Source organism: Labrus bergylta, chromosome 1, assembly GCF_963930695.1.
Source record: "Labrus bergylta chromosome 1, fLabBer1.1, whole genome shotgun sequence".
Taxonomy (NCBI): domain Eukaryota; kingdom Metazoa; phylum Chordata; class Actinopteri; order Labriformes; family Labridae; genus Labrus; species Labrus bergylta.
In genome coordinates, this window is record NC_089195.1 from 28215834 (window position 1) to 28238248 (window position 22415).

Genomic DNA, 22415 nt, shown 5'->3' on the forward strand with positions numbered 1-22415 from the left:
AACAAGACAGACCGTATAGTTTAAAATGGGCGAGGGGTCGGGGGGGGGGGGGGGGGGGGGGCAGTCTTAATAAAGAGATGGAGAGAGCTGTACTGCCCCCAGCGTGTCTCCAGAAGCAGAGGGGATTGTAGCAGACAGCAAAATGGCCCTCCGCAGGCTGTCTAAACATGTGTCCAGATAAACACTTTACCCCTTGTCGCTGCTTGTGAAAGCTTTCACACTGGAGAGAAGCATATATGTTATTCTCACTCACTGACAAACACAAACAAATAAGACTCAGATTCAAGACGCACAAACAACCAAGGAGAAAAAGCTTAAACACTGCGGGTCAACCACTGAGACACTAAAATGTCATGAACTCTCTTTTCTAAGTGACATAATAAGACTAACACACACACACACACAGACACACACACACACAAAGGTGTGATGGAGTATCCGTGTCACTCAAACATAGGGCAAAGGCGGGTCAGAACGGTGACAAAGACAGAGATCGGTGACCTTTTCCCCCCAAACCTCCCATTTACACAGAGGTGAGAACCCTTCATTACCAGCCGGCCAAGCCCTCTATCAAACACCCGGTCCCTGCTCTGTACATTCAGCAGCTCTTCAAGGAAGGGGAACATAAAGGAGGGAGAAACATTTGTTTAACGAGCCGGCCGCTGCCACTGGCTGTCTTTTTTCTCCTATTCAGTCCCTGCTTCTGCTGCAGGCCTGCCCTGAGGTCAACCCCCCCCCCCCCCCCCCCCCCCCCCCCAGAACAGCATCAAAAACCCTGCACCACCAATGGCAGCCACTCCTTTCACCACAGAGATTTATGATCTCTAATAGTGGGCAAATGGACCCGAGGCTGAGGCTGCACCCATGGGAGGCTGCTACAGACTTATTTTCTCCCAATCTTGAGAAGAAAGGAGATAATAAAAAAAAAAAAAAAAAAAAAGGAGGGAGCAAGGGGTGCAATGGGAATGCTATAGCGGGGGTCTGCCATCTGGGTCGGGTGGGACCCTTCAAACTGTCTGTCAATCTTTAACAAGAATCCCTCCTCCAACAGACAGATAAGTAAAAGACATTTTGGACAACAAATGCAGTCTTACACCACTGACGTTGTATTTTCTGGCCTGTTTTGGGGAACTTCTGATTTCAACAATAGCCTAAAATCAGGCTGCAAGCCTGTCAGCTGTTTCCTCTTCCTTGGTGGTGGTGGAAAGCCCCACACGGGCTCCCTCTACTTCATAATCCTATTCCCATAATCCTCAGAGGTCAGCAAGCAAGCAACCAATCGCTGCTCTCAATACGACCAGCTCCCCTCTCCTTTTAAGGCGAGAGAGAGGTTCTTTCAAACGGTGTTACTAGAGTAGGCAAAAAAAGAAATGTTCAGAAGAACAGGCAATTCAAGGTGCTAAAGGAGAGGCCCAGATGTTAGCAGCGTCTCAGGGGCTGCATCCTTTTGAAGGGCACATTTTGAGACTGTGTGCGTCAAAGTAGTGCATTTAACTCTGTCTCGAATCGAAAGCTCCTCCAAGCGCATTTGACAAATGTATCCTTCTTTTCCCGGGCCACAAAGGAAGCATCCAGTGCATCCTTCATGACCTGACATATGTCAAGATTCATTGCTCTCTGATTCATACAATGTTCCAAGTAAGTGGCGATTACACTTTTAAAAAATAATAATAAAAAAGCAAGCGATACAAATTTTTAAAACAAAAAAAAACAAACAATAGTGTCCTTGAAACTTTTTTTTTAACCTTATGTTACGTGACCTTTGTTATATCAACTAGTTCTGGTGCAGCTGTTGAGGTTGCTAGGCGACAGTAGCGGCAATTAGTAACAATAGGGTAAGACAGGAACAGCTGGTGATGCAAACAGGAAATCTTCTGTAAACCAAACCGTCATATTCAGTTTGGCCTGGACTACACAGGCTACGCGGGGTGGGTCTTTACTAAAGGATACGTCCCCTGAAATGGTACACTCCTCATTTCATCCTCATGAAAGTCCCAACAATTCAGAAGATTGAATGGTTTCCTTATTTTTCTTGTGTTTAAAGGAATAAAACAGAAGACTTGAATCATAGGGAAACACCGAGCTTGGCCCTGTCCAAAGAAAACAACATTCACCAAGCGACACATAAAAGATGGAGGAATCAAAGATGATATTCGAGCCAGAAATCATCTCTCGATCGTTAGAGCAAGGCTGGAATAACTTGAACATGATCTCTTAGACTGCATTAAACAGAACTTAATTCATGGACTTCCCCGTCTTGTTTAAATAAAGTTTGAAGGAAAAGTCAGCGTCAGAGGCAGAGGAAGTGAAATAACTTAACACTCCTTCCATTGTTTCTTTTTTTTTTTTTGACGAATGGGATCCGAGTCTCAAAGACAATATCTCTACAACTCGCAGCTCTTGTTTAGGCTTAAGAGAGGCTGAAGATTAATGAGCTCTGCGGTGACAGTCGAGATAATGAAGTGAACTGTGGACTCTGCTGACATTTAGACGGAAAAATACCACACAAAAAAAAATATCCACGGAAACACAGCGCGGTTTCATGAAAGTTCACAGAGAAAACACAAATATACAAATTATTTACCGCTACAGACCTTTACAAAATATCCAGGTTCCAAATAAACAAACGTAATAATTGTGCCAACCTAAACACTGTTGCAAATATACTCCATTAAAAAAGTAGAAGTGACAAATGGATACGTATTCCACCTGTAATAGAACTGTAACTTATCACTACCTTGGCAGCTGTTTCCCTTGAAGGAGATCATTCTTATCATAATGACACCCTCAGTGCCAAACCATGACAGGCACTCTGATGAGCTGCTGTATCTGCAACTGTGGCGGCAATAAACCCAGCCACACATAAAACTATTTCCCCAGCCTGCCCCTAAAACTCTGCACAGACTTCTATTAGACATGAGGCCATGATGGTCAGGACAGCCTGGAGGCCCTCCATGGCCCTGTTTTTACGATTACCACTAACATGCAGTTTGAGTAACCTGATTCCAAGCAGATATCTGAAATGTAAAGTGAAATGCGACAGCTCCGAAATGCATCAAGGACACAGTGGCATTCAATGACCAAACCTCTATTTGAAGGTAACATGACCACAGTCATCATCAAATCAATGATTCTCTGTTTGCAAAGGGATTGACCCAGAATGAAAACCACTTTTAAATATAGAGAAATAAAAGGTGCGCAGCTTCTCTGTCATCTAACATGTCCAACAAGCCACCCCTAAAGTTTTAAATGTAAGAACTAAAAGATTAGATAAATACAATTGTTTTACTCCCCTACAGTACAGAGAGATATAACATACATATATATATAATACAAGGGCTGGAAAGAGTAACAAACAAGCTTAAATCCCACTTGCATCATTGCTGGCAAGAAGATCTCGGGGCTGTGAAAGATTCTGAGGAAGTTTTGAGAGAGACAAACAGAACTTAGTTTCCTTTCTACTTAGCCATCATTAAAATAAAATGATACAGATAATCGGGCAAATGCAGATTGTCGGCTCCCGATTGGGTCGACCCCTAATTGAAACCAAAGAAAAAGGTGTAGAAAGCAAGTCAAAAATGTGACGATGGGCTTGATAAACAAAACTGATTTAACTGATATACTCACTATAACAGCTTTTGACTACAATTTAATTTGACATCCCAGTTCTATGGAAACCCTGATATATTAATTAAGAATCTCGAGCATCTCAACACAACAACAAACGCAAACTATTCAGTCAATGTTAATTGCTTTGAAGTATTGACGCTCCAGTCTGATAGGATGAACAAAAATCAGCGCTGACAATGACCTTATTTAGCTGATTGCATGTGACCTTCCCCTTTAAATGCAATGTGCTTTATTAAGCAAATTTAAAAATTGTTGTTCAGCAAATTAACACCCAATCAGGTTCAACCCCGAGTACAAAAGCAATCCTTGGCCTCCTGCAAATGATACAAATGAGTTGCCTGCAATGGAGCATCAGAGCATTCTTACTTCCAAGGTGAGATTATTTTCCCCTCAGTATTCCTCGCCAAGAGTCCGACCAGCTCGACCATGAAATGAGCAAGTGTCACTACATTTGATCTAAAGCCTGAAGGCCTGTGACAATTTACTCCACAGTCTCTTTTTTTTATCTCTTCACTAAACTACTTTCTGCACAAAAGAAAAAGTCCATTTTGGGGAAAAATAAGCCAATAGTGTTGAATCTTCAGAATCGCAGAATCTCCTCAGACCTTTACCTGTTGTGGCATGAGCTTTAATTAATGAATCATATTCTAGTTTTTCAAACACTGAAACATCCATGTTCTGACTAAGCTTTGTTTTAACCTCTTTTTGAAACAAAGACCACCAGTATGCTTAAAACAAACTCATTAAAGGAGAGAGCACAGGGTCAAAAATGTTGTTTTTTCCTCTTGGTCTGTTTTTTTTTTGTGTGTGTGTGTGTGGTATCGCATCATGTGGTTTCTCCTTGTCACAGTTTGCCTCTCCAGCACTTTTTGCCCTGCCACTAGGCTTTGGCAGCGATGCCCTGTAAGACGACACGGAGGGGACAGGACTGGACCGGAGATCTGGGTGAAAGCTAAGCACTGCCACTCACCTTGGGCATCTGCTGAGCGAGCCAGGCTGGGCAAGGCCGGGCCAGGATGCCATGACAACAGCAAAACAGGGAGGACATCCAAAATAGGAGAACGCTTTTGTTGTGCTCACTGTCTTTGAATCTACTTAACGTAAACATACAGTACAAACATATACTACTTTATTCCATCCTCTGCACTTTGCAAAGTGCAGAGGATGCAAAGTTAAGGTTGACATTATATAATAGATGGAGGACGATTACTAGTATTATTAGCACATGGGACTACATATTCCGTAACTTTCATTATGAGCTCCATCAGTGCTGTCGTAATCACTACTGTAACCATTTTCATTCTGCTTATTACAATCTGTACAAATCTGTAATAATATCAGTTCTTCTCAAAATTACAATTAAAAAGCTACTTTTTTCTTGAAGCTGTGATGTGTTTTCCCTGAGTCCCTGAGAAAAAATATTTATCATAAGGTTAAGGTTTTTCTTTAATATCCCTGTGAGAACAAATTCTAAAAGTGATGGACAATAAATATAGAAAAATACAATTAATTTATTTTAAAAAGCCAACAGCAAATGTGTCGTCCCCCCCAGTCTTGCATGCTTGCAGGCTGAGTCTAAGGCCGGATGTAAACAACTTTAAGTCTGTTAAGAAAGGATGACTGTGATCAGCCAGGAGTGACTGGGCCTTCTTTAAAGTCCATGCTTTGTACAGGAGTGTACAGTAGTGTAAATAGCTGCAAAACACTGCAGTCTGTTGCGATTCCTAATGCTAACAATTTTCTTGAAATTATTGCCAACATTAGAATCCCAGAGCTAAAAAAAAAAATCAAATGTTGATGAGCATCATCCAGTTGAACTCTCCTGTGAGGAGTTTTTAGCTGGTTATAAAACAGACAAATATTTATTTTTAATGCCTGAAAATGTATGGCACTGGGTAAGTGTCATGGTAAATCACAGCATGCTGAAGAAACAGCCTTTGTTTACGTTTTTCCATGGCAAAGATTCTCCATTTTTAAAGTGATTTTTTTTCTGAGCCATTTTTGCCTTTATTGGACAGGGCAGCTGGAGAGGAAATGTTGGGAGGAGAGAGTGGGGGGTGACATTCAGCAAAGGGCAGAGGTCACGGCCGCTGCGACGAAGACTACAGCCTCTGTACATGGGGCGTGCGTCATAACTGCTACGCTTTCCGGAGCTCTGATGAGTGATACAGTTAACTGTGAACGATGAGATTTTTCTGTTAAATACACTGCATGCAAAATCAGTGAAGCGATAAGAGGCACCTCCTTGTCCAATAAGGGTGCAAAAGTCAAAGCGAACTGAAAATTCCTCACAGGAGCTTCAACATAAGTAAGATTACTGACTACTTTGGAATAAATAGCCCCAAACATAAAGTTCAGCGTGTGTATCACTGTATACACTTCTCTTGGTAAACATAAACACATTTTAACCTGCTAAAGCAGAAATAAAATCATGTGTCTTTAAAACATGAATCATTGTGAGCTGTTTATCCACACTAAAATGTAAACAGTGATTTTCCTCTCACCATTTTTAGGCCCTCTGAGCTTAAAAACTGGGACAACCCAGAGAGTCTGAGGGAAGCCACATGTGCACTTGTCATACAGAGACGTATCATGCAGAGCTGCACAGAGAGACCGACTTCTATAAGAAAGGTAACAGTCGTGATCATAGTGTGTCACAGGCTCAAAGCTGACAGGGACCACACCTTTCAGAGTGTACATTCTTCTAATTGCTCGAAATGAAATGTCGAGTAATGAGACACTGCTTTCTGCAGGTTGAAGGGAAACTGTAAGCTTCTGGGAAGATGTCAGGATAATAAAAAAGCCAGAGATGCCGACGCAGAGGAAAGACAGACGAGAGAAAAAGCACAGGGTTGTACTGATGCCTTTAAAAGGTATCTTCTACGGAATGATATGAGATAAAACAGATGACGTAAAACCTGAACAGAGAAAGTTGTTGAATCCAGAGGGAGCAGCAGCTGTGAACTGCAACCTAAAGTCTTTAGCTACAGGTTTAGCGTGGGCGTCGGAAAAAGCTGGAGAAAAAAAAAAAAAAGCCTTTACCTTTGAATTATGAGTGTCTCACATTATCTCGTCTACACCGCAGTCTGCCTCGACTTCACTTCACACTCTCCAGAGAGAAGGATAAATAAGCGGGGTGAAGCCGGTGAGGCGGCTTGATTGAACAGTGCTTCACGCACAGCTGAGCACGGAGCAAGACAAAGTGATCCGACAGCAGGCAAACAATTTAGAGTTCAAATCCAAGCAGTGGAGCTGGCATCGTGAATCTAGCACACAGGCATAAATGTCTGCGCTGGTAGATGTCAGATTTGGTTTGAGGTGGTCGTCAACGTGGCCATCTGTCTGTGGGTAAAGACTCAACTTTTCCTCCAAAAGGGAGAACAGCAGGGAATGAAAGAGTTGGCTGGGTTTACACTTGGTCTGTAACGTTCCCCTAATTGGAAGCGCTTGACTGAAGACACAGAAACAAACAGCTGTACACAGCAAACACACGGTTATTGTACCCGTGTTAACAGTGCACCGGTCAGGCTTCACTGTGGACCTGCATGACCTTAGGCGAAGGAATTTGTCAAAACATGTACTCGTGTGTATGATTTTATCTCCCTGGCGACTTTACACTTTGTGACAAAACACAGATACTCTCCGACTGTGTTTCCGAGAGCGCTCACTATAAAAACACACGAGTAACAAGTCGTCACACACAACCACACACACACAAGCCCTCAGGTGTCGGTGTAATGGGTCATTGGCAGCGCGTCACTCTGTCAAACAGCTCTGTAACCGTAACCTGTGGGAAGGTTTCACAGATCCAGCCATAAGGAAAGAATGCACCTGCACTGTGTCTTTGATCCCCGGAGGATCAGACTGACAGACTGAAATAGGAAGCTGGAAGCAGTTTGGTTGTCGGGTAAGTTGAAGGTAAGAGAGACATTTTTCAACGCGTAGACCCAAAATAAAAGACTAAATGATACAATGTGGAAGGACATCCACAATGAAAGTGTTGCAATGCTTGGACAGAATTGGGAACCCTCTGACCTTCACACTTTTTAAAATTTGAATTCCAGTTGTTGTTTTTTTTTAAACCAACTGGCACACAATCACTTCCATTTTGCAAACTGATTCATCAGGCGTATTGACGTGGAAAAGGTAGGCAGGGATTGCAACAAAGTACAACACTATAAAATCAAGATTAAGAATGTAAAAATGAAGGTTATCTTGGCAGGCCCATCAGCAGGCTTTTAACCCGCCCAAGCTCCAAGGTTTGAGACAGAAAATAGTTCAGTTAGTTCATTTTGACCACACGTAAACCTTGGGCTGACCAATTCTGTCCACGTTTGAGCTTTTCCATCCTCTAAAAAGCCCACACTTTCGATAAACAGGTCAGCTATTGGAGTGAGCGAGGTATTTAGGCAGTGTGATACCTCAGGCCTAGTCTTAGGCTTTCCTCCTTAGCCCTACATATTAAAATCCTTGAATCTTAACATAGCTGATCTCTCAATATAAAAGTCCAACGTTGTTGACTAATCACGGTCATGAAGAAGTTACATGATTGAGTCAGCTTAGAAACTGTTTGGTTCCTTTACGACAGTGTAACAAAGCTCTGACATCACTGTGACATCATACTTTTACCCTGAGCCACACAGCGCCGCCATATTGATGCCACACACACACACACACACACACACACACACACACTCTCACAGTGTGGCTCTGTCCTGCTGGCCACGCTGTTTTTGAAGGTGCTGATTCACCTCCGTTACGCCTCTATACCTCCTATGCCGGTGTTCTGTCGAGATGTGCTGTTTTATCCAAAAATGCTTCTGTAGCGTGAACTGATAGCAGAGGATCTGAATACCCTATCAAATAATGCTTCAAGTACATAATAACTTTATATTAAAGCATCACTCATTCTGTATGCATTGTCAGAGTGTGGGGAGTAAGTTCTTATACTTCTTTAATGAGATATCAGGGAGACAAATATCTTCATAGACAAATATCCCCGATCATATAATCAAATAATGCCCACAGTACTGTGCAGAGCTGCTTGGTGGCACATCTGGATTAGCAGCACTATTGTAGGTGTACCAGTCCTGTCATGAACAAGCTGCATAAAAGGAGCTACAGTAGTCCACAGGAGAGGATACAACAGTCCACAAAGTTAGCATACACTGAAAATGAAATGTTGTTTTACATAAAGGAGGCTAACATACTCGCTTCTCAAGACCCCGTCTGCAGCGGTACATAGACAAGCTCCCATTAAAGGAACTTCAGTCGACTTGTCCAACCAGGGACCAGCTGACTGTTATCCACTGGGTTTTAACAATACCAGAATTTTAAGTTAGGTATGATATGAATAAAAATGATATGATATCAATAACTGTTTTGAAACCTCAGCAACTACATTCACAAGTCCTAGGAGCACAATATGGGTTATAATCGTGTTTTTAAAATACCAATAATCCAAAGCAAGATCAATCCCACTGTCTAGATTACACGTAATACATTTTCAGTGTTACTGTACCAAAATGTTGTCAATGTATTTGTGCAGTTAAGATGTCCCTCTCTCTCTCTCTCTCTCTCTTGAAAGCAGTTTGGGTTCAAAACACGACTCACAATCTGAAGTTCTTTTTAATACAATCGATCAGCAAAATAAGAGAGATTTTAACGTTTTAAAACACATGGTGTCCAAAAGAACCAAAGTATCAAAAGTTTTGACTTCCTTGATCTAATGTATGTATTACATATAGCTCACCTCATGTGACCACACTCCAAAAGACATCTACGCCTGTATCATAATAAAGACCAAAACATGAAGGGATGTTTTTTTTTTGTTTTAACTGCTGTGACTGAAACATGAATTTGACAAATTCTTACAGTAAGCTCCTTCATACAACTCTTATTTTTTCTTCCAGAGTCCTTCATTATTTGAGCCGTTTACTTATATGTATATATATAAGTTTATGATCATGGCTGTCACCTCTGCAAAGAGCCAATGAGAAAAGACGAGATGAAAGCATTGATGAGCAGACTGAGACTGATTCCTCCTCACGTCTGTGCTGCCCTCCATTAACTGTTATGAGGATTCAGACTTCAGAACAGACGGATGAGAGACGGAGAGAAAGAGAGATGGGACATGAAAGGGGAGCTAAAAGCAGAAAAATCAGGTCTAATATGTGTTGGAGCTCCACCAATATTCACAATGGTCCTAAAAGGCAGCAGGCAAACCCAGCCTCCGTCACACACACACACACACACACACACACACACATACACGCTCACTCAGCAGGGGGTTTGTGCTGTCACTTCCACTGGCCCCCCCCCTGACCTCCAGTAATGGATTCACATTTTTAGGCCAAACATACAGGATGCACTCAGCGAGCAGAAAGCATCTGGAGGTTGTTTGATCTGATCAATCATCACGCTTCGATTTCATGACACTGCTGCTATGAGTTTGCATAAAGCAGCCAATTACGGGTAAACCATCATGTCTTCGTTCTTCCATTTACAGATCGACAGGCACAGCAGCTATTTTTTACCTCTTCTGCATTAAAGCAGCAACTGTTTTCACACTCTGCCAACTGGAACTGTGCCTTTCATTAAGGAAATCTATTTAGAGCTGAGCGGGGGGGGAGAGGCAGAGGGGCGAGGGAAGATGAGCTCTGATTACATCTTTCAATGAAAATTGTTTAAAGGCTCTCTCTGTTATTTCATCACCACGAGACATCCCAGGAGGAACATTTTTTTTGGACGAGGGGGAGCCGCTCCTTTCTAGTCAAAGTAGTCTGAGAACAGCAGAAACGGTGGGCGAGTTATCTCCATGACTCAGCTGGTGTCAATCACTGCTGTAGTTAGACGAACAGGTCAGCAGACTGTGACCCCACCATCTGTGAATGTGTCAATGGCAATTAGGCTGATGAGCACATCAGTATGGAGATCAAAGAGGAGAGAAATGCAAGGCAGACACCGAAACTGATGGCAAAAAAAAAAAAAAAAAGCATTTTTTAGGAGGGAAAATAGTGAAGAAAGCATTGAGAAGAAATGCTTTAGTCATAGGAGGTTTAGGTCAAATTTACCCCTCTATAGGTTACCCAGCTCTCTTTTAATAGTCTATCATTTATCTGGTGCAGTTTCCTTTCAATTGTTTTCCTAACCCAATTCTTTGAACAGTGACTGCTGTCATGATCTCATTGTCTAAACCTCCTGCTGCTTCTACTGTAGGTAGAACTGACAGGGCATGGCAGGACATGCTGCTGCTACCCCTGCCATGCACCAGTAAACGCAGCTGAGGGTTCCCAGTTGGCCCATCCATTAAGTGCCAGTTACCTGGGCGGTGGACCATTCATTTGAAGAGTACTTAGAAAAAACAGAGAGGGGATGCTGAATAGAAGGTGCCAGCTGTGCGTTGCCATGAGGCGAGGCTGCTCTGCCAGACAGACAGACTTTAAATAATGACCTCCCTTTACGCTCAGGCATGGCCACTGAATGTTTAACTAACAAGCTCATTGAAACGCATGACAGAAACTCAGGGAAACGCCAGTCCCACCGGCAAACAGGTGGCTACCCCACTATTTGATTTCATTTGTTTTGATTAATGACACTAGCGGGGCTTTTCAAACAACACACCACACTGTCAATACCTAAGTTAAAGTCACAGGAATCTCAAATAAGGGTTTTTTTGTGTACACATGGGCATAAGAGGCATACAAATAAGTAGGTGGGAAAATGTAATTGGGGTTCTGGGGATCTTCCCCCAAAAGTTTTTTTGAACAGAGTAGATGTAATTTCCTGCATTCTGATGCATTTGATCATGATCTGATATTTTTTAAAGCTATATAGCCTGAGACACACTTTATAATTTCATCCAGATGAAAGTGGATGCCTCCGTCAGATCACATGTAAATATTAAAAAGCTAAAAGTATAGAACGCCTGCATGCAACTGCAGTTTCTGTTGATGTATTAAAAGCACTAGTACAACCTGAAGAATCCCCAGGATCTGAGTCCTACATCTCAAAGTTGTATTATGTTGCAAGCTAGTTATTTAGGGGACTTTTGACACTGCTACCAAGAGGTTCTCCACATAAATATTAAGGGCAAAACTTTGTGTCAAAATACAAACATTTAGCAGGGACCCCAGGAGATAGCTAAACCACCTGCAAGTGACTTGTTCATTAAGTAACTGGCCCATGATACAATTCAGAATAAAAAGCATCATCTGAAGCGCAGGTAGACTCATCGTAGAAATAAAACAGATCAGGCTTTTACTTTGAAAAGCATACCGAGGCTATGTCGGACGCCGCTTATTCGACTTTGGCAAACAGTGCTCAGCAACTCAGAGCACCACGGACTGGGAGCGTCACTCATGTTCTTGTCTAGGAGTTGCAAATGGACTAGTTCTGTTCAGTTCAGTTCGTTCGAGTTTACGTTCACATTCTTTACTAATTCAAGCCAAATTTAAAGGCAGTTTCAGAAGCACTGGTGTGATTGCAAAATGTGTACCATGTAGATAATGCAGCACGCTCAGTACAACAGCATAGCACCGACTTAAGCCCCTCTGGCTATAAGACATTCCTAAAAGATCAAAAAGACTTTTTTATGTGCAGTTACAGTAATGTGTTGGGGATCATAGCTCCGTTTAAGGGCTGTTCTCTACCACCAAGCAAGAAATGAAGGGGGGGGGAAACACTTTCATGGAAAGTATGCAGCCATGTGAAAGTGTTTAATCTCTAAGCTCCTGCAGGCGCGTGCTTGGGGCGTTTAAGCATGCAGTTGGGAGCAGGCTGTCAACACTAAAAAAAAAACTGGGGACACATCTAGAGATCTATTACACGCACACATGGACATACAAAGCCTGGAATCAAAGTAATGTTTCTGTCCACAGACGCTCTTCATGCTTTTAGTCTTCTGTCACAACATGGGACACACAATATGCAGTGACAAGCAATCAAAGAAAAAGTATGATTCTATTGCACAGAAAAACCACACAAAGTCAATGGTTTGTATACGTCTCGTCTCTACAAGTCTTCCATCTACTTTGAGTTGAGCCAGGTTTCAGTCTGTTCACCTGGGGACTTCCAATCTCAGGCAATACGAGCACTTGTTATCTAAGGGGGGCATTCCCAGGTTTGCCTAGATAACAAAGTGTGTCTGTGCTGTAGGGATAGCCCTTCATAATCCACTTTCTGCAAAATCTGGTTCTTAAAATTCTTAAAAGTGAACCTGAGACATAAAAAAAAAAACAGGGAATTCTTACAAAACACGTTCCATTTAGCTCCTCCAGACTCAAGAAAATCCAAGTGATGTGCTTTTCTAAGTTAAAACAGGAATGTTTGGTTCATTTTGGGGTCCAATCTAGACATGCTTAATACGGTTTATCAGATAAATCTAGTACATAAACTGCAGCCCATCCTCAAATCCCCAGAAATCCTTGTAAAAAAAAACAACAACATTCAGGTTAGTGAGCATATCAGTCAGCAAGGGATGGATCCTCCAAAACAGGCTCCTTTCCTTCTTTTTAATGACATACACACTGTGTGTAATCAGTCTTTTCAGATAGGTGTGTGTGTTTAAAGGACAAACAGAGGCTGGGACTCTGATTATGAGGTGGAGAGAGGCCACTGCAGCTGTCATCCTCCTGAAAGCGTCTCCTCTGCTTCATTAAATATTAGCTTCTGTCTGTGTTTGGTCCTCGTGTTTGTTTCAGGCGATGGGGCAACAAGAATTAAAGCATCCTGAGGTCTCTTACTTCCTGCACGCAGAGCGAGGAGGAAAGCACTTATACGGCAACAAAATCCTCTCCGGGGAAAGGAGAGAGGGGTATGAGGGAAGAGCGAACAGAGCGACGCAGCACTTTGATTCCTGTCCCCGATGCTCTGAAAGCCAGAAATTGATAGCGGTATGTGCAGAGTTCACATGGGAGCAGGGTGCAATGATATCATGGGTAAGGTTGTGTACACAGCCTGAACTACATTATAGAAAATTAAGGAAAGCCACATAAAAAAAGACAAGGGAGACTAGATGATTCGGTCTTTTCTCTGCTGTGTAACATCCCCTGAAGTTATGGATAGATTTGAATGTGCGCCGCATTTGATGAGGAAGGAATGAAGTTTGATTGACATAAGAAATACATCATTGTTTTCCCCCCCTCTGTACATCTTATTCTGAAGATATCCTATACTTACAAGAACATTTTATACAACTGAATAAGTTACAACCAGCGGCCTGAATGTCATATTGTTGATTACAGGAACTATGGGAATGGAGTAGTCTTAAAAGAAGCTAGTTTGCAAAAAGATTTTCATGGGAATTTTAAAAAAGGACTTAAGTCGCTGACTTTCTAAGCTCTGTATACAAGTTTTCATGAAGTGGCAAGATTGTTAAGGAAAGAACAACCCAAGTTTTGAGAGTGGAAAAAAATGTGGAGCATACGACAACTTGTATTTTTTCCATTCAATCCAAGCGTCCTTGGGTCAACACAGGAAGAAACGAGAGACTGAATCTACGCTGATGCCAATAGTTACCCCTTGCCTAGTCCAGCCTTCAGTTTGTTGGCTTTTTCACACACGCACAAGACTTGCATGTGTGAACGCAAATACACAGATTTTCGTCCCCTACTTCACCCTATGTTTCCAGCCAGACTCTCCAAGTAAAATTTCCACATGAAGCCGGGGTGAGGGTTAGGGTTAGGGTTAGGTAAAAGCTCCTCAGTATGTTCTTCTCCACTTTTCAGTTAATACTGTGGATATGTCAAAAATAAACATTGATAGAAAGGCAAAAACTGTCATCATAACGTCAAACTCCACGCTTCATCTGCTAATTCTGTGTCGTCCCATTGAAGTCGTGTCCCACCTCCTGAGACCTCCTTTACTGTCCCACAGTCAAAGTCTTCCACTGTGAGGTGCATATGTAAACAGGCTACTCAGAAAAGGTTTCATGGGCAGCCTGTCCACAAATGTTCTAAAATGTTTCAGGAGTGCGTGGGCTTTTGTGTTCTGGCGTATTCCTTGACATTTGTAGCTGGGTCATTTTCCTTCTGCCCTCTCAAATGCTGCCAAGAAAAAAGCAGCGCAACCCGTATCCTGGACTTACATGCATAGATGCACTTGCTGTCACCTGTTTCTGTGTATCTTAGCAATAAACAAATAAAATCCCAGACGTCACTCTGTTTTCATTCTCCTTTGTCTCTCTTGCAATAACACAAGTTGCCAGACTGGTTTAAAAACCCTTCTCTTCCTTGGTTTTAGTGGCCCATCATTTCTTTTCCTTTGACACGTCACAAAAGCTGGGGGTCTCCGAGGTCACTCCCTTGACAAATGGAGCAACTCATTGTGAGGAGGAAGAAGGGAAAAGAGAATAAAAGAGTGAAAGGACATTTGTAGCTGCCAGACCGGGCGGCGACCTCGCCTTTTTGGACAAACCAACGCTTTTTTTTTTGAAGACCGACATCCACTTGAGGAAACTCAAAGCTGTGCCGCACGTTTAAAGACAGCGGACTGAGAGGCCCTCTTAATGCCTGTCCATAGAATATGCTCAATCACTCATACACACACACACACACACACACACACACACACACACACACACACACACACACACACACACACACACACTAGCTAGCCTTCCCGTCAACCCATGGGACCTCAGTTGTCCCCCTGAAAGAGTGACCCTGACACGAGCCTCCGATTCAACCCTCAACATCCCCGCTAACATCCCGCAGACAAACACACACACACACACACACAAACCCCCCAGAGAAAGTAGGGGGCCCCTGGGTGGGCAGGTGCTGCAGCAGCCCCACATACTGCATTCTGAAGTGTTTATGTATGCGGGTGTGCGTACGTGCATCGTGTGTGTGCGCGTGTTTGATAGCAAGGGGCCCGTTTGCCGTCTGCCAGTCCAACATGCTGCGTGCATGAAGGGCCAGACTGTGTTGCTCTTCTCCTGGGGGTTCTCGGCTGCAACAATGTGTGTGTTTGTGTGTGTTTTCGCGTGTGTGTCCTACAAGATTTGCCTGACCGATAGATCAATGCATCAAGGATTATGGATCAGCCTAATAGCATTATGGGGGTCCCTCTGATGCTCTCTCCTCTCTGCAGGCGGCCCTGGCTGCATCTTCTTCTGTGTTCGGTACCCAGCAGGAAAAGCATTTAAAGCTGCACTTGGCTCGATTGTGATCTAAAAATACTTTTGTCTAATCAGCCTAAATCACAAACGGAGGCTGAAGAACAGAAGACCTGGCCATCACCACAAAAAAAAACCAAATGAAACCAAGTTTGTTTTCCAAAAGAAAGAAACTCGTTAAGATTCAGCAGTCATGAAAGAGAAGTAAAACAGCTGTTTGCAGAAGCAGGAGAAGTTTTTGGATTCATTAAGCGGGCCCATAAGCAGGAAAGGGCGGTAATGAGTGAACCCAGAGGACTTAAAAAAAAATAAAACATTACGTTTTTTAAACAAGTTTCTCTTTGGATCCAACATAAAATACTTCCTATAGCAGCTGTAAGTCGCTTTGATTAGTAATGAAGCCAGGTGTGCCGCACATTAAAATGTCAGAGTCATGAAGCATGGACATCATTTGTTAATTTCACACTTGAAAAAAGTGAAATATAGGCATGTGTAGTAGAGTGAATTTCCACATAAAATTATGGGTTTTTTTCAGTTGCATAAAGGTTATATTTGCATTTTACGTCGTCTAAAATCTTGCCCATGTTTCATGACCTTTAAGCGGGACAATTCAGTGTATCCGCTGGCTAATAACAGAGATTATGTCAGACACATGATGAGCACCTTCAAAGACAACACTGCTCCACAATGAGTGAAACATGCATGTGGTGAGAGATTCAAGCAACTCTTGCACAAACGTACCTTGTCAAACAGAGACTTCCATTGCTGAGAGGAGGAAAGGAGAGAGAAAGAGGGGCGGGGAAAGTGTAAGAATAAATGAGTGAGTGAGAAGAAGAGGTGAACAGGAAACATCTCAGAAACAGGTGCATGAGCTGAGAGGAGCACCTGTTTGGAAATGATAACTCTTTGTAAAAAAAGGACACTCCTCTCAGTGGGCTATTTGTCTTAATTGTAGTCATGGAAACACATGCTGTTATTATCTGATCATTGTGCCTAATGAGGCGTAGGAGAAGATAATAAGTGAGGATCATTATGGGGTCTCTATACAGACACATATACGAAAAGTGCAGATCCAGCTGTGCATTGGTAAAAACGTGAAACAGTAGTGGTCCTATCTGGACTGAAAGTCAATATGTTGTGTGTCTGTCGACTCACGTCCTCTGGAGCCACAGGCAGGACGTCGGTGCTTTCCAAAACCTCGATCTCCTCGCCCTCTGCGTTGGCCGCCACCGCCGGGGAAGAGTTCACCGGCGCCTCCCGGGTCCCGCTCGTCATCCTCCGGCTGCTGTGCTCCAAAAAAAAAAAAAAAAAAAACACCCCGCGGAGAGAAGCGACTCGGTCCTCAGCAATGATTCAACATAGTGTACACCGTCTCAGTTCGCTCCCCGTGTGCGTCAAGCCCTCACAAGAGTCAAGAAAGCTGAGCATCGTGCCCGCTCCTGTAACGTCTTCAATCAGGTTCTTGGATTGTTTTTTTTTTTATGGTCAGATTACTCCAGGTGAGATAAGAGGCAAAAAATCAAAGAAATGTGTTTTAAGCGTCTCCGGTCAATCCCAGTGAACCGTCTTCCACATCAGACCTGACGGACATCTGCAGAGGAAAAGTTGGTTTGTTGATAGTTTAGTAATAGTAGTCTACTGAGCTATACACAATCCATTTCACGGTCTTGTTAGTCAGCAAGAGGCAGAGCTGCAGAGCTGCAGAGCTGGAGGGGAGAGAGCCTGGACGTTTTCTCGCCACGAACCGAGGCAGCGGTCCAAGTTTGAGAAGCAAAGGGACACACATTGGCGGAAAGAGTCTTCACACTTGGAGAGATGCGACGCAGTAGAGAGCGCACATCCATCTGAAAGAAACAATGACATCATCAAACACAGACTAGGACGAAGATGATAAACGAGAAAAAAAAGGGGGGGTGGGGGGGGCAGGTCACAAAACTCGACTTAACACAGCGTATATTCACATGGCAGTCCCCGAAAGAGAAAGTCCAGGCAAGTGCCCAATTTTTTTTTGGTGCGTCATGCCGCCAGATACCTGGCACGCGGCTCTGTTGCCGGCGGCGCGAGCGCGCGGGGGGGACAGCTGCTCTCTTCGCCGCGTGCAGAAGGGAAGCTTCAAAGAGGAGGCAGGAACACACCGAAACGCCTCCGCCGGGATGGTTTGGTTGAGCTCCAGGAGACGCCGACTGGGACTCTAGCTCCAGCTGCATGCGTCCTCTCAGGCGCCGAGAGTGTGAGGAGCTAGGGAGGAGGGGGGGGGGCGGAGAGAGAGAGCGAGAGAGGGGGGAGGCAGAGGGACGAGGTTTGGCCGGCGGTGAGGAGGGATCACCAGACACTCCCACTCATGGGGGCTTCGAGGAACTCCGGCTCTGAACAGCTGGCTGTCACTGTCTCCCCGGCTCAGAGGCGGGAGTCGGTGTGAACGTCGACATTTAGTAAAGTTTTATTGTTAGGACACACTACACCAGAGTTATGTTTCATAATTTAAGATTATTAGGAACAACTCTAATTGCATAGGGATGTTCTTTCAGATGAGCTATTAAAGCCATCAGCAAAAGTTTGTGAAAAATCTTCTGGTAGGTGTTTATCCAGTTTTAGTATCAAATTTATAGCCTACATGGTTTTTACTAATAACCTTTCAAAACTAGTTTTAATTAGCCTATTTAGAGAAAGTTGGTCATATAACCCTGTAAAGAAGAAAAATCATCATTAAATCATCCTTATAAATGCAATAGCTTAAAAGACTGAAGTGGGAAAGATCATTTATAAAAAACGTGTCAAAATAAATGGTATGGCCGGGGAAAATCTAAATTTGTTCTTATAATTGGGCTCTAATTAATCTTGCATAAAGATAACATAAGATAACATAATGTAAACAAGGTGAGAGTATTTTTTTTTTTTTTTTTACATTCAACCAACCTTCAAGTAAATCCTGCACTCAGTGTTCAGAGCTTTGGGTACATGTTTGTATTTCATTCATATAAACCCCTTTTAAAACTTAGAATCAAAACATCACTTTCAGGTATATGAAAGCTTTAATTATGAAATGGTTGGGCTATGCTTTTCAGAACTTGGGCTTTAGGGTATTTGTGGTTCAATTTTATTACTGACCTTGAAATTAGCAAACAAAGCTCCCCCCCACTTGAGGACGTGAACTTGCTCTCTTGTTCCTTGTTCTGCGTGGTTGTTGTGTTGTGTTGTGGTTGGAAGACAGCATGACTGGGTTAAAAAGCTGTTTGAGTGTGGAACAAGAAAGTAAATGGACCTCGAGTTGTGATAGTTATGGGGTTACAGGTCAGAGATTAAATGAAAGTTATGAAACACCTACAATACATTTAGGAAGTGTCAGTGTCAAAGTGGTAAATCAATATAATATTCCTCCTGCATGTCTGTTATTGGGTCTGTGCTGCTCATGAGTGGATTCAAACTCTCTGCTTTATTTTGTAGAGAGCACCCAGTAACACACTCTGCTGAAGAGGAGTGCTACGATCAATCATAACGTGATTTGAGGCTGTGCGTATTCTCCAATAATTAAATCATGCTCACCAAGGTCAGTGGAAATGTGATTTCCACCGACATCCTTCAGGATTTCAAAGATAACTGTGGCAGACGGTCATAATAATTCTTAAAAATGAATTGTGATTATCACTTTAAGTTCATTCTTTATCGTCATCTGTTCACAATACTGATATATGACATATTTGTCATGCCATATTTCAACATGTGTGACCCTGGTTTATTGCCCCTTCTTTATGTAAACTGTGTGTTTGCTCAAATATCTCTCTCCGTGCCCTGTCAATATTTGCTGCAGCAATGACCCATTTTTTCAGACGGGTTCATGCACATTTAATCTAATCTCCTCTTGTGTCATAAATACTAATCAATCAGGTCCCTCAAACAGCATGCACTTAAACTCTTTGAACGTCTGCTTTTAAAGCCTTCGCAAAGGAGGGAGTGTCCGAGGTTGTAAATTCCAGGTTGTTTTAGAGAAAATAAACTGTCCCCTCCAGGTCTGCTCTACAATCCCTCCCAAATGATGGGGCCCCCCGCTTTCAAACAAACACCCACCTATTACCCTGATAGACATCAAACACGTTTAATAGATGGGTGGAAGCCTTACGCTGTATGAGGAGGAATGATGTGACGGTGTTAGTGTGGAGGTTGATCAGTATCCATAGTGAAACTCCCCCCAAGATACAGTATATGATAGCATCGCCATGGAAACAATACGACCAGTTGATTTTTTTTTTTTTTTTTTTAACCCTTGGGGTCTTTTGCCTGCCTCCTACACAGCAGTGGTGGGTTAAAGTTGAAGTCTATAATGTAGGCAGGAAAAAGAGCCAGGAGCAAGAGATTAGAAAAGCACAGCATCGTGGTGTTGTGATTCTGGATGGGAAAAAAAGTCTTATTGAGTTTTGTTCACTTCTTGTACTCTAAACCACAATATTAAGGCTTGGATAAACAGTCCCACAATGACTGACTTTTACCTTTTACATGTACAGAACTTAAAACTTTAACTCTTCTGTGTACATGGGTGACCTTTGAGGGAGTGACATTTATTAATAGAAGATTAAGACTGCAGGGTGTAAAGGGTGTTGGCATTTACATAATGGATTTATATTTCTGGATAACATGTCTAATTGTATACATTTACAAGAATATAAATAATCTCAGGTGATTAAACAATTAACAAAAAAATAAAATCACGTGGCTGAAATGCTCACATTAGGTAAATGGTAGAAATCACATTTCCCCTCTGACCCAAACGTCTTCAATCAGGCTTGACATCTATCAGGCTTATGTGCAAGCATATTTTAAAGTCCGGCCCCCACAGTGTCTGTCAAGTAAAAAGCTGAACCTTGTACAAATGTAGTTGATGACCCCTGCTATAGGGGATCAATAAAGTAATCAATCAATCCTATCCCTCCACCCACTCACCCACCTATCCATCTTTGGACCAAAATGTCTACTTTAGTATGCATATGCATATAAAAAGATAGATAGAAGTAAATACATCTATTCTTTTATACACCTTATCATAATTCCCCCGAGTGTTGATCACTTTTCATCTTTCATAATACCAAGAAGTAGAAGAGGAGGAGTTACCCTCTGTGACTACAAGCACTGAAGGGAATATCCATTACAAACTGCTAATTGGACAGAAGCAGCTTCGACAGGCTCTCACACTTCATGTGCTAACAGCAGCTGAAGCGCTCCAACATGACAGATGAGAGTGAGGAAATGAGCGAAAGGAGGGGAAGGAGGGGAAAGAGTGTGAACAAGAAGACAAGAGTAGCAGCTATATGAGGGGGAACTTAACTCTGTGTAAATTAGCAGCTGGGGAGTTCTGCTTCTGTTTTAAAGGGACGCTCTCAAAGTTGTTCTGGTGGTTCTGTGTATGACTCACTTGTGATATCCCAAATGTGTTCAAGTATTCATTTTTGAAAAAAACATCTTACACACTCGAAATTATATAAAAGTAAATCGCAAATTATTACGATTTTTCAAAAGGTACGGTCATGTGTGCAGCAGGTTCAACAGTATTGGATTCCTTTCCGCAAACAACAGTCTCCCCCTGCTGGTCGATTGGACAGAATGCAGGGTTAAGGCATTTCCACTTCGTTTTAAGATGCTAAGACAACTTCTGATATTCATCCTTTGTTAATCCTTACTATTAACCAAACGTTTCAACTAACCCGTTTCCTTGCTTCCTTCCTTGTTTGCTTGTGATACCTGTGGACAAAGTGGCACCTCTTCTCATTGCTGATTTTGTCCTGTACTTGTGTAAATGTTTTTTCTTTAAAAAAAAAAAATATATATATATATTATCCTGGTATTTTAAAGAAATCTTATCAATAATCTTTGCTGTGAAAAAAGGATGTTTCTGCAGTGTGCTGTGAGTCACTTTGTTTGTTTCAGACATCAAAATAACTATTAAGAGATAGCCAATGTTTTTGTGTATGGTCTTGTTTGTGTAGGTCGTGGAGACGCATCAATAGTGATATCAGTCTGTTTAATTACCAGCTAAAGGAGCTTCAACTGTTCACTAACCCTCACTAGTCATCCAGGATGTTGATGTGTTACAGCTGACCTAGTGGACCAAGCATGGTTCATTCTGCAAAGTGAAAAAGAAATGGATTGAGTTTAAGCGGTATGGCTTGGTACTAAAGCTCTAATGACTTAGTGTCCTCTTTGTGTCAAACATACCTTCAGGTTGTTTTTACCTGGCATGAACAGGGATTCAATTTCTTGATTAAACAAGGTCCTCCTGCAGCCGGTCTCTGATTGACTCACATAATCACAGATACTCATTAGAGAGAGCAGTAGCGATTTAAATGTCCCAACAAAGCAGCTGCTGCAAACAATTCAGCCTCTGATGTTGAAAATGTTTTTGAGAACTTCACTGATTACACAACCGAAAGCTTTTTAGTGGCTCTGCAGTGACTCAAAGAACAGCTTGAATTCACTTAAATGTAGGCTCTGGTTGTAGGATAAACAAGTCAGAGAAAGATTGTCTGGAAGAGAGAAAGATTGAAGGTCAAGAGAGAGAGAGAGAGATGTTACTCTCTGCCACATATCATGTGAGAAACTCAATGCCCTTTTGGTCCCACCAAAGTGATTGTGATTGCACTGTCGATATATTTTTTTGTTCTTTGTATGAATTGACCAG

At 42.4% G+C, this 22415-nt stretch overlaps 1 protein-coding gene across 3 annotated transcripts in view; it reads right to left on the bottom strand.

The window, feature by feature from the left end:
* Positions 1-17978, bottom strand: part of rhbdl3 (rhomboid, veinlet-like 3 (Drosophila)) — a 58131-nt gene extending 40153 nt beyond the window's left edge. The window contains exons 1-3 of one of the 3 annotated variants that reach the window (XM_065958203.1): positions 17781-17978; positions 16904-17592; positions 16490-16513 (exon numbers count right to left, since the gene is read on the bottom strand). In XM_065958203.1, the coding sequence (XP_065814275.1) occupies positions 16490-16513; positions 16904-17023 (144 nt within the window). In that variant the 5' untranslated portion in view covers positions 17024-17592; positions 17781-17978. Of the gene's footprint in view, positions 1-16489; positions 16514-16903; positions 17593-17709 lie in introns of all 3 variants that reach the window. The other 2 variants (XM_065958206.1, XM_065958208.1) reach the window with 2 other exon arrangements.
* Positions 17979-22415: the final 4437 nt, after the last annotated feature.